General features: G+C 42.1%; 1 protein-coding gene across 1 annotated transcript in view; it reads right to left on the bottom strand.

Moving 5' to 3' along the window:
- ZMIZ1 (zinc finger MIZ-type containing 1) overlaps positions 1–10,976 on the bottom strand; it is a 153,573-nt gene extending 142,597 nt beyond the window's left edge. The window contains exon 1 of the mRNA XM_074154954.1: positions 10,917–10,976. Coding sequence (XP_074011055.1) covers positions 10,917–10,976 — 60 coding nt within the window. The remainder of the gene's footprint in view (positions 1–10,916) is intronic.
- Positions 10,977–13,464: the final 2,488 nt, after the last annotated feature.

The raw sequence follows: 13,464 nt of genomic DNA, 5'->3' as shown, positions 1-13,464 counted from the left end.
GTTAACGTTATCTCACACACACATCAAGAAATGCCAACATGACAGCAATGGTATGGAAAGTGAATCATTTAAACATGGAATCCATATGTTCCAGTTTGTTGCTATAGAAAACAAATGCAGAATTTCAATTTACAAACGACATCTCTCTGGTGGGGGATTTTTTTCCTCTTTTCTGTGGAATATATCAGACTGAAGGCACAGACCTAATTTGCCACAACTTAACCTACTCAAAATGAGATGTCATGCAAATAAGTTTTTGAGCGGCAAACTGCTTAACTATGCTAAACAAGTTATTGCATTTATTTACGTGATGTCGCACCAAATTATGAAGGCTGACTCAAGTTGTCTGTTTATTTTGCCGAGTTACGTCTGCTCTGTGTCTCACTCCTTGATTTAATTGAGCTGCTGAAGATAATATAACTTATCACACAGACACTATGCCATGTTGCTAGATTCTAGGTTAATTAACAGTAGCCTACAGTCACTGAATTTCTCACATGGTTAGCCACTTGGACCCTGTCTACTGCCTGGCTTCACTAATCAACGAGTCTGGGAATTTTACATTAGCAACAGAGTACACTAGCAACGCACAGAGCTTTTGACTGCACAGAAAGAGAAAACACAGCTAGACGGTAGGTAGCCTTTTCTTCATTCTGAAATTAACCCGTTCCTACACACCACATGGCAAGGCTGCACGCTTGGCAAGGCTTCTGGTACACCAATTGGGGAAATTAAATCCAGGAGGCAGCTGCTCTCCTGCAGGATAGAAAGCTGTGGCTGCTGTTCCCCAAGCACTGCCAGCTAATGCAAGCACCGGCGGCTGCCAGCCCTGAAAGGCTCCTGCCTCCCGCGGCTCTGCCTTCTCCTGCCGGCTCTCCTGCACAGCATGAGGGGACGTGTGGCTGCATGAACTAGCCTCATCCTATACTCATCATTTCAGCTGCACTGGCTGAAATGGCTAAGAGCCAAAATGGCACGCAGTGCAGCTCCTTGAAGCTTAGCACTAGCAGGGGAGACAGCAGCAGCGTGTGCCACTCCAGCAGCGGGCCACTCAGGAGCTCACAGGAATGGCCACGGGTCCTCTTTTCATGCCAATACCAGACTGAAGTTGACCTAAAACTAAGGATACATTTTCTTGATATGCAGCAAATGCTTCATGGCAGACTGCCCTGGACAGCTTCTTCCCCAAACTGCATACTTCCACCACTTTCGGAGCATCAGACCACACTTGCTGTTCTTTTCATGAACTCGCCTCCCAAATACTGATTTTCAGTCATGGCTTACAGCAAGATTCCTCACGTGACCACACGATCATTAGACCTGACTCAAAGAAGGTGGCAGCAAACAAAAGGTAGGGCTGGGAAGGTACCAGGACTCTGCTCTCAGCAGCCCACACTTCGGATTAAACGCATCATGAAACTTCTCCCGAAGGTGGAGCTATACCATCAATGTAAGAGGAAGACAAAGTTAAAGTCGCAGTATAAATACTCCTCCTGCCCAACCACACTCCATCTTTTCAAAATAACAGTACTTTCAGTTATGTCAACCTAGAAAAATATTTTCTTGTTATTAATATTCCTCATTATTCTCCACAAAACACAATGCATATACAAAGGGAGGTGCCAAAAGGAAATAATGATTTTTAGTGTTCTGATACGGTACATATTTACTCTGGAGTTAACCCTCAGACTTCAGCCAAGTTATTCCTAGTTTAGACAACAGGTTCATCTATGAGTTCTGCAAAACCTTGCAACTGGTCCAGAATTTGAAGTAATATAAAACCCACCATGAAACCCATCTTTTCCAAATGACGAGCCAGATGTTCAGGATGCCGTAAGTTTTGTGTAGAGCCTGTGACATTTGAAATGCACGTATACAACTCTAAAGTTCACCTGATCTGCTTGCTATTTGCAGCTGCTGGCATGCAGGTTTTCAAGCCTTTCCTCCACAGCAATGGAAATATATGAAAATAAGGATGCTCAAAACTATTAATGCAGAAACCGTAGTTCCTTTGGGACTAAACCAATTGATACCAGCTGAGGAAGGAGCTGACCTACTCTTTTCTGTGCCTGCATGACTTTTCTAAATCTGATGCATACCCACTCTGGTCCTTAAGAGACAGGATTTGGTGTCCAGGTCCTCTGGCAGATTCTGCGAGGCAATTTAGACTTTTTGGCTTTTTTCTAACTTAATATTCATCCAGACATGCCTACAATCACGTGTAATGAAAATGCACTGTTGTATTGAAGGGGGCGAAGAGGAGAGCAGGAGAGAAAGGGACCTGGAAAGGCAAGGGAGAGGGAGAACAGAAAGATTACGTGCCCTTCAACTGAAACAACCCAGGAGCAGAATTTCCGTGGTCCTAAATGTTGGGCAGAGGGCGTTCAGCTCACTAAGGAAAACTAATCACCTATCTAAAGAATGTAAACAGGATTCCTGGTCAGACACCCTTGACACAGCACAACCAAGGGGAGACGGGGCCAGCCTCTGTGTATTACTCAGCGCACAAGTATGTTCCCACTAGACCTAAATTTGATAGCTTGCTCAGCACCACAATCAAGTAGTAGAGGACCCGCAAATCCGCAAGGGTCATTTGCTGTAAAACATTAATAGAGCCTTTATGACATTAAAACCTGAGCAGGCTCCATGAGTGAATCCAACCACGAGCCCCTCTCCCCCTCCTGTGCACAGGCCTCGACTTCAAATCCCCATCCACCAAGAATTCTCTCTCTCCCTGGCATGCCCTCCACTGGCTGACACAGAGCTCAGGGGGTACCTACAGAAACACAGGGCATTAACTGAGTGTATGCTTTAAATGTAGAAAATGCTGTAAATGTAAATAGGTGGTTTCTCTATTTTTATTTTTTTTTTACAGGCAAGTGTGATTATACAGAGGCCTTATCCACAAGCAGCTATACTCAGTATATTAAAAGCTCATCTGCAATGAAGATTCAAAACAAATGGTCTTTTTCTTTTTCAAGAGGATAGAGGGGAGTATTGAGCTATTTTCCATCTTTTGGGAGTGTGATTTTTGTTTATCTGAATATGGTTATATATAGTTCAATTCTCTACAGTCCCCTTCAATATCAAAGATTGTTTTATTTATAAAAAAATTAAAAGGCTCAAGCTGTGCATTTTGTATTCAGATAATCCCCCCCTCCCAATTTAGTGTTTGTGAGATGGAGAGATCCCTAATTAATAGAATTATCTTGCACTTACATGGCTCATTCCATCAGAAGCTTTATAAATATTTTATTAAGCTCACATTTTGAGAAGCACTAGATAGAGATATTAAAACCATGTTAGCCATGCCTACTTATAAAAAAAAAAAGAATGAAAGGGAGCCACCTTTGCCCCATTTGTCCACCGCAGCTTCTTTTTCAAAGGAAAACACTAAACTACTGAGCAAAAGCCCATCACTTCTTTATCAGATGTTTTAACTACATGAAAATACTGGGTAAGATGAGTGGGGACGTCAACACTAAAGACAGAAGATCACATGCTAAACAAATGAGAAAAAGAACAACAAAAAAAACCCCAACCCACAAGCATCACTGAACTGCAAAAAAAGCAAGTTGTCCAGTTGTGAGCTGTTAAGGGACCAAAACCTGTACTAATGCAGATTCCCACAGATGCTTCTCTCATACACTTTTTAATATAAAGTGTGTGTATAAATCAGTATTGGTTTCAGAAACAGTGAATACCTGCTAATTGAATAGCCTTGTTCTGCGATCTGGATCTCCTGCACCATGAGCTCTGTGAGGAAGATTGTGCATCAATGTGCATGTGCTGGAGGAAAGATATTGCAGCCTTGACTTGTCCATTAGTTTTACAGAAGTGTTAGAGAGAGATTCAGCATCCTGCTCCTCACGCACTATATACAGAAGCTAGAAGAGTTAAAATAAGAATCATTCCCTAGCTCTGCCAATTGGAATTACACTGCCACCTTCATGCTCTGCACCTTTCATATCTACGTAACTGCAGTATATTTATTATATACATTGATATAACTTTGTGTTATAAAAGGGAACATGCAGTAAATTAAACTTCTTTTGTCATAAACACTTCTACTGCTGTTCCACCCCACTCTCCCCTGCTCAAGAGGAAACTGTGACTTAGGGGTCTAAAGGCTGTGACCCAGATCTGACTGAAGTCGGAACGGGGGGCAAACTAGTGGCAATACGTCTTTTTGTTAATCTGTCGATAGATGGAACAAGAGTGCCCAGTCCAATCTTTCTACCCTTCTTACCACCATCACCTGGATGGCTAGTATGCCAGCTGAGAGCACTAATAGTATGGTTTACAAAAGTCTCAAAACAATCAGAGGGCTCTGAATTGTATTTCCTTAATCGCTCACAAAGAGAGATTTTATGGGGAAAGAAGTTAAGAAACAAAGGTACAACTGTTTGTTCTTTCTCTAAGGCCATGCTCAGTGATGCAAGGCTCCAATCTATCTTTAAATTTGCAATTACAGCTCAACTGAATTATGAAATCAGTTTGCCTAACCAGTTCACTCACTCTTCTTGGCAACTGAAACAAGCCATTTTCCATTAGTATCACCCTGTCATAACATGCTAGAATAAGATGTCTCTATATGTGATTACAGCAACTATGCTGAGCCTTCTTTAGCTTTACCATTCCAATAGACAACATAATGACCCAGGAGCTTTTTTCTCTAATGCCCTTGTGATTTTCAGCCAGTAGTTTCAGTCCTAAATATCTCAACGTATCATGGAGTTAATTTTCTCAAACCAGTCACCATGCTCTTTCCCTTAGAAAACCACCCTTCCCAAGGTGACACCATGGATCCAACTTACAAATTTCTAGAATTTTCAAATGTTCATCCTTATTTATCAATAGGCAATTTTAAGCAATAGGCCACATTAGTTAGTTGCACAGAAAAGATTAAAATTTTTATAAATACTATGGGTACTAGAAGTTTTATGTGTAAGTTTAAAATGTGTATTTTCCTTTTTGAAAACAGTTAACAATACTAATGTCCCAGCCCTTGTGGACAGGTGCTGCAGTGAAACAAGCAGCAGAACTGGGAAGGAGAGAAGTGTACCCACACCAATGTTACCAGCCCGCCTCAAAAGATGATGGGTTATATTCTGCCCACTGGAATCTCATCAGATAAACAAACCAGCCAAATACTGCAAGCACCAAGAAAGTGTTCTTTTCTCCACCCCCTCCAGAAGTGCTTCTAGCACTTTCCCTCGCTGCTCTTTCCCTTGTGGCTTCATTTCCTGAGCCAGAGCAGTCCCTACCAGGATGCAGGATCTAACTGGGCAGGAATGTTGATTGACAAGTCTCTAAATGGACTAGAGGAGCCAGGAAAGCTGGTCTGCTGTCAGTTTTTCCTAAACATACTTAAGTCTAGCAGAGGAATATTCCAACAGACTGGGCACGAAAGCAGACACAGAATTTGCAGCTATGGGTCTCAGGAAAAAAAATCATGAAAAAAATATAGCTACTAATATGGTATTGATGGACCGTTCAACCAATAAGTTGTAACACTTGAGGCCCATCAAATGTCTTTTTATGGAAAAGAAAGGTCTTTTTCACCATTAGCCTTACTGCTATGTGTTATTTCACATATAGCTGCTAAAAAACCCTGCAACACTTATATGGGCTACAACCAGAAAATATGTATTCTAAATAACTGCGCTCTTCATAAGAATGCTTCTCATTTTCAAAGTTCTTCAAGAATGAAATTTTCATTAAGCTTTATTAAAACCTTTTCAGCTGTAATTTCATACCAGCCCATTTTAACCAGTCCAAAATATATTAAAAATGACATGTTTAGGACTGCTGAGCGTTTACATGAGGCTGCAACAATAACACTGAAGAGCAGAAGAATCAGTTCAAACATTTCAGGGCTTAAATGCTAACAGTTATGTAAATATACAACAAAGAATTCTATTTTCCTCTGAATTGCAAGCAACCAAAAACCCAGTTGCTGAATGATGAAAGAAATGGGCCTGCTTGTTTCCAATTTGAGCAAGAAAGTATCAACAAAAACACACAGCAATTACAACTTTTAGCGTATCTGAATGGCTGGGGAGGCATTATAAAGCATCGCAACTGCAGCAATTCAGCAAGCTTTCTTGAAGGAAAGAAGGGAGAAATGCTAATCTGTTTCTAGAAATCAGTTATGTGATGTGTGCCTCCATTTAAGTGGGGTTTTCCAAGTGATCCAGCATAATCTGACAATATTGCTCACTGTGTCCCGATGTACCGTGACACAAGCAGCAGAAAACCTCTGTTCCCATCATGGCCAAATACTTTTGACACCAGAGAGCCTTTTCATATTTCTCTTTAACCTGTGGCTAAAATTTCAGCACAGCTTCAGTACCTACCCTTACAACCGCCCTCAGTATGGCAGGAGGATATCATGCCCCTGTTCTGAAAGGGGTGGCTTCCTTGTAACTTAAAATATAGAAAGATTTTCCCCATCTCCCTATTTTCAACAATTTCAGAAGAGACGTATAGAAACCTTACAAACTGACTGACAGCAAACAAAGACAACAAAAGATAGAAGTCCCTAGATTTAAAATAGCTCTACATTTTTAAAGTGGACCCATCAGGGTGAGAGCAGAGAAGAGATGTCATGCAACCCACTGATTTTGCCTGGCATTTGCTTGTACCACATAAGGAAAATAATGGACAGTGATTAAAGCCATATCTCTGGTCTATTAGGAAAAACAGTTTAAGCAAAGCAGTCAATTCTCTGTCAGGACTTCCCATGCAGTGGGAGCCAAGCTGTCTCCTTCAGAAGGCTGTGCCTGGGCCCCGGGAAGCCCTCAAATTCAGCCCTGTGGCCGCCCAAGCCAACTCCTGCTGCCCCAGAGCTCCATGGTGGACGGTGCATCAGAGCCACCCAAACTATGTGTACTTGTTACAGATTATTACTGCAGCCTCGAGTAGGGCAGTTCTCGGGGTCTATCAGACCCTCGCTGAGCAAAAAATCATTTTGTGCTTTTGTTTGCACGGACAAAGAAATAAAGAAAAAAAGTCTGCACCCTGAAGATCCAGCCTCCTTCAGCATACCCTGAAGAGTCTCCTGTGTCATGAAAAACTAATTGCATGTGTTGAGGGAAGCCTGTTACTTTGGCTTTTTCCACTGTACATCAAAAAAACTATGTTTGATTTTAAAGCACATACACTTACAAATACTGAGGGGAAACAGCTACAAAGAGACCACACAAGCTGTTCCAGCCTTCCACAGAAGTCTGGGGTTTTTTTCAGCGTAAATACACAGCCACCTCTTCAGTTTGCCCTTTCATCTATTCTGAAACACTTCTTAACACACACACACACACACTTCATTTCCTAACTAGCTGATCATATACAAGTTTTGGGCTTGTAGCTTTAAAGCGCTGAAAAAGATGAAGGTAAAACACAACCTTGATCCTGGAACAGAAGTCAGCAAGGATATTGTGGGTGTCTCACAAGTCACAGAGCTGGGAAGAAAGAAGCCTGTCTTGACCCTGTGTTGAAACCTGATCTAGTTAAAGAGGCACATGGATTCCCATTTATAGAGTTTCTCAGGGGCTGGGGTGAGGGGCAAGGAGGGCGGCAGACAGACCTAGGTCCGGCTGCAGGAGCCACTGGCTGCCAGCAAGGTTATAAAACACGCGGATGCTGGGCACCAAGGAAGGATGGTTTTCCTCCCCCTGTTGCAGTGTACTCTCCATGCCACTGCTGTGTTAAACACCCCAAAAGCACACCTCTCTTCAGAACAGCAGTGCTGTTTGTTCACAGACTGGGAAGAAAGGATAAAAGACTGGAGACCGGGGAAGAAACAGCAGGCAGATTTTTATCTGACCCTGCAGTTAATCCCCCAATCAGTAAAGACACATTGATACGGCCACGCAAGGTACTGCTTTGCTCCCAAAACCAACATGCACATAACAGTGTGCAGTCCGGTTCTCTACAGGTGAACTGGAAATTACTCTTTGTGGTACCATGTTCATTTTGCCAGCTAATAACCTGTCTCAAAGAACAAGGTAAACGTCTCCAAGCTGGAAATTTACGACTCTGTGACAGAGAGATGAGTCTCCCCAGAAAAGTTGGTCACAGTCATTTTCTGTCTGTTTCTACGCTACAGTGAAGGTAACAGCACAAGATTTTGGAACTACGAAGAAGAACAGAGAAGTCTCTATGCTAAGTTCTTCAACAACAACAACAAAATAAAAGCAGCAATTCCTCTCTAACAAAACTACAATTATTGCCACTTTCACAAAAAAAAAAAAAAAAAAAAATCTTTCTGCTATATACTTTTGGCATTCAGCCACTGTCTTGGTTAACTACTCTTTTTCATGAGTTAAAACCAAAAGCATCCCTATTCTCTTACTTGGGCCAATACAGAACACAGACACCATGAATTCATGAGTGTGCCCAAGTAGGACACCTCCTCGTCAGGCATCCTTACCGTCTGACAGAGCAGAGTGTCTATGCCAGCATGGCCCTGCTCACCAGGAAACCCCGAGCTTTCTTCCAGACAGGATCAAACAAAACCGAGAACACTCCACAAATGCGGGAAAGTCTGACCTTCTCCCTTCCTCTCAGTCTTCATCACCAAAGAAATATCCCAGCTACATATGTAAACCAGCACTATGTATAAATGAAGTTAGTGGTTTAACTGACAGAGCACCTATTACACAGGCAAAAAATATCTCTTTAATACTGTAAGAAGTGTAATTTGATATTCTTTTATCTAATTAAAATAATACAAATTCTCTATGTACAGAAACTGACAGCTCTAGAAAAAGGAACTAAGCAGCATCCTCTGTTTGTCTCCACTTGATCTAAAGGTCTGTTCTTACAGCTGGAAGGCTGAACATTGTTCTGCAAGTCACTTCATTCTTCATCCTGTGGGCTAGGATGGCCAAAAAGGACACCAATCTGTGCCAGTCAAGGGCATGTTTTTTCTGAACCAGACAGTTGTTCATAAGAAACTGGGATGAAATCCCAAAATTCATATTTCCCTCAGGCCTCTAAAGGGCCATGAGATGCATTAACATTCACCACAGAGTGACGAAAGAGAGAGTGAGCCACCACAGACCAAGGCAGGATTATGACCAGCAATTCTTCAGGGACAGATTCCTATTTCTGCTCCTTGACCTACAAACTAGCTTTGTTTGATTTATTCTGAAATCCTCTCTTACAAAAGAAACACGGAGAGAAAAATCAGCTGGTTTAGGTATACACTCTATTCTTTTTTTATACACCTCAAAGCACCTGCATGGCCATACTTGCAGATAAACACACATTTTCTGTTCTTTGTATTTCAACACATTCTAAAAAATATAAACTTCTAATAATATCTAGGAAAACTTGACAAAACATAACGATGGAGACTGCTGAAACTATGAGAACAGAAACAGATAATCACAGAATCAAAGAATATCTCAAGTTGGAAGGAACTCATAAGGATCATCAAGTCCAACTCCCTGCTCCTCGTAGGACTACGTAAGACTAAATCATGTGACCAAGGGCATCATCCAGATGCTCCTTGTCCTCCAACAGGCTTGGTGCTGTCACCACTTTCCTGGGGAGCCTGTTCCAGTGACTGACCACCCTTCTCAGTGAAGAACATTTTCCTAATGTCCAATCTGAACATTCCCTGATGCAGCTTCATTTCATTTCCTCATGTTCTGTCACTGGTCACCAGACAGAGGAGATCAGCGCCTTCCCTTCCACTGCTCCTCGTGAAGTTGTAGATAAAAGAAAATAAAATAAATTTAAAAATCTAGAGCGATCCAGTACCACCCCCATGCTTATTTTTTCATCAGTTCCTTTGATTTAGGGTGTTTGTGTCTACAACACAAAGAAATCTATGAACAGAGAAATGCTGCACTCCCTCAATAAGCAATATGCATATGCGCCACAGCAGAGGTAGGCAGGTAGATTTTTAACTTAGTTAATACAAATATAAAACAAAAACATCAGGACTCTGGAGCTCATCTCATGGATCCAGCTGAGATAACCCATCTTCAAAATACCTGTGTGCAGCTTGCATGAATGCACCTGGTTGCGGCATGTATGCATTGGTTTAGAGAGAAAACCAGGAACCATCAACATGAGAAACCATTCTCTTGCTCACCTCCTCTGCACAAAGGACGATTGCTATGAATTTTCTGTAAGGATTCTTGCATGTGGAGAACAACAGATGTGAAGGGAGGATACATGCTGTCTGCAACGCCAGAGAGCAAAGCTCACTGGGAAGGGTAAAGCAGGGAAAGATGGCATTTGCTCATTCCATCCTTGCCTTTGCTGTTTTGCTTGGTTATAAAAGCATGTAAAAGCACAGTTACAGGGGGGAAATCTGTAAATGAGACTTAGACCCCACCTGCTTTTCAGTGAATTATAAGGGCTCTTCACCTTCACAAACAGATGCTTCTGAAAATTTTACCTTGCAAACAGAAGTTTTTACATCTCCACGCAAACCGATTAACCTGAGCACTTGGAGGTATGCCAATTGCCCAAGTTCCGAGTCTCCAGGCAGTGCAGGTCTCAGGTCAGACACTGGATTAGAATCAAAACTGGCCCTTCAAAATTTTAGATTGCTGTGCTCAGAGCACAAGTACGATGGCTGCCCGCTGTGACACCTTCGGGGCAGAGCTGGCAGGACTAGCACCACTCTGCTTTCATGCAGAGACAGATTTGTTGAGTCTCCAGGCTGAAGATTTCTTAGAAAGGTGAAAGGGAAAGTTTGGCTTTTGAGGTTTATACACCTTGAGGCAGATATTCTTATCTTCAATGACATTTACAATGTCTCATTCCTACCACTCTCCTCCCCTCTTAAAAGGCAAGGATATTCATGAAGCAACAGGTAACCATCATGCACAACACAACCTGCCAGGCAACACACAACGTTGGTCTGGCAGCAATGATCCCCACCCTCAGCTTACCTGTTTTATGCACTGCAGCCGGTCATTGGTCTGCTGTATGTGCCTGTCCATAGAATTCATTTTGATTGTCTCCACTTTCTTCTACCTGAAAGCCATTAAAATCCCTCGATCTGCAAGACAAAAAGGACAATAAAGATCAGTGAGCACAATCATAGAATCATAGAATGTTTACTTCCACCACCTAAACAATCAAGCAGAGTCTCTTGCAAGAAACCCCTGAGCACTTTGCGAGATAAAATAGTAATAATCCAAACAATAATGACGGTCTGGTTTTTGCAAAGACAAGGGCATGGGAATTCTTCCTAATCTTCTTCTAAGAGAAAATACCTCTCATAAATATTAAATGAATCAGATATGGCAGAGTGTTATATGGGCAAAAATAACACAAAATGTGTGTTATGAAAACTCCGGATTTCTGTACTGAAAATAAAAGCAACGGGTATACTTTGGACTCTCCTCCAACTAGCAAATCTATTTAATGAGCCCTTGAAATAGGCAAGATGACACTGAGTGAAGGATTGGGATTCACAACTCAACCAAGGCTTTTAGAATGACTAACGATGCCAGATTCACAACCTCACATATGTGGAAGAGGCCGGACATTAAGACCAAAGGGCTGAGCAGTTCTTGCCTTCTAGAAAACGTAGGCCCTTTAAGGTATCCATAGCTGAAGAAACTACTTGTTACTTCTGGAAAAACATGTCCCGCACTCTTTAGGCACACCTCTAACAAACTGTGTAACTTAAGGCACATTAAAACTTCCGTGTGACCTTAAAAAAATCTAGAAAATGGAAATGAAGGCTCAGAGTGGTGTTAGGAGTTTTAATTCATGTTATTACAGCTGTATAAAATAATCAAATGAAAACTGGCAACAAGTTATGATGACGTAAAGAGCAAACCCGCAGTCCCCTAAGCCCACCGCTGATGCTCATCACGCTGAGTTATGTTTGTGGATACAGCCTGGTACACACTGGTGCCATCAAGACGAGCCCTGCTCTGTGTATTCGTTAACTCTTTTTCAGAGCCATGCTTTACATCATACTCCATGATCACACATAGCAGCTCTTTGTCAAGATAACAGTATGTGTCTGGAATCAAAAACAACGCCTGCAAGACGTTGGGGAAGGGGTAGGTGTTACATCAGCACACACACATCATGCCGAATGCGCCTTATCCCTGTGTTCAGACCGGGGTAAGGAGTTAGCTGTAGCACAAACAGCTCGACTGATCTGAAAGGCAGGAGCCTTATAGTAAAGCTTTGCCTTATAGTTTTCCTATAGTGGCAGAACAGCAGATCATAAAGACAGAAGCCAACAACTAATTAACAGATTCAGTCCATAATTCATACTACGGAACGGTTTGCACCGTGACTTCTACTTATTTATGTTGTAAGTAGAACTGCATGAGACTCCAGCCTGTACTTCATAAGCTGAGCAGTTTTAAGTGCTTTTTTCTAGAATTCACCTCTCAGGGCACAGAGATGTTTCACACATACATATGTATACTCTGCTGTTTCAATCACTTTCATGGCATCTACAGTGGAAATGAAACCATAGATACTGAGCGCTGGAACATGAAAACAGTCTTTGCCTACACATTCTCATATCCTTTACTGCAACAGAGGGGTACAGTCTAAGGAGTTGTATCCTCACGCTCATAAACAGGGAGTGGGCACAGATTCATATATACGTACCCAAATGCTGTATTTATATAAAACTTCACACCAGCACAAGCAAGGTCCTGGACTCACACAGAAACCTCTCCCTCATGAATCTCTTCAGTGGCACCGAGCAGTTTGTTACTCAGCTGTTCATAACAAAACTCTTTTCCTCTCCCTCCATACACATAAGAGACAGCAAATTTTTCAGAGAGCTGTTCAGTTAGAGAAGCTGGCTGCTCACACCACTCCTGCTACACAGGACTCAACAACTCTTCAGTTAAAGTACCTCTACCAGTCCAGCACTGTCTGTACTCAACCCTCAGGAGGAGAAGAGTCTTCCCCGCGGTGGGAACCCTGACTGCATGGCTGTCACGGCAAGACAGACTCCAGACCACAGCATCCATGTGCATCCCACATACCCAAGCCGCCTGAGATTTCTGTACCTAGCTGATAATGTTCTTCCATGGCTCCTGCCGGATTAGACTCAGGGAAAGAAATCTTTTCTGCTAGACAGCTAAATGAGGTCTTATAACAGCAGCTCAAGCTCCTCATCTCCACACTCTAGACACAAGAGGGTTCAATAAAGCACTCCTGTCAATAAATTATAATACTTATGAAATAGAAAAAGCCAGTTTCACATACAAGTATGTCACTGCCACCTTCTCCATAGCAAATACCATGCAAAGGTCCTTTAGCAAATGTAAATTGATCTATTTCATTAAAAGCAAGTAACACAGTCTTATCTGCCTGTAAGACCCCCAAACAGACCTCAGTAGTCATGAAGTTTAATCTCTCGGTGGACAGCAGAGGTATTTATCAAGAGATAAGCTAGCCCAGAGATGACACCACTTCAGCAGTGATCCATCTTACAAGCTGGGACACATTATC

Source organism: Numenius arquata, chromosome 10, assembly GCF_964106895.1.
Source record: "Numenius arquata chromosome 10, bNumArq3.hap1.1, whole genome shotgun sequence".
In the NCBI taxonomy this organism is placed as follows: Eukaryota; Metazoa; Chordata; class Aves; order Charadriiformes; family Scolopacidae; genus Numenius; species Numenius arquata.
The sequence above is the reverse complement of the archived record's forward strand: the minus strand, read 5'-3'. Positions and strand labels throughout refer to the sequence as shown.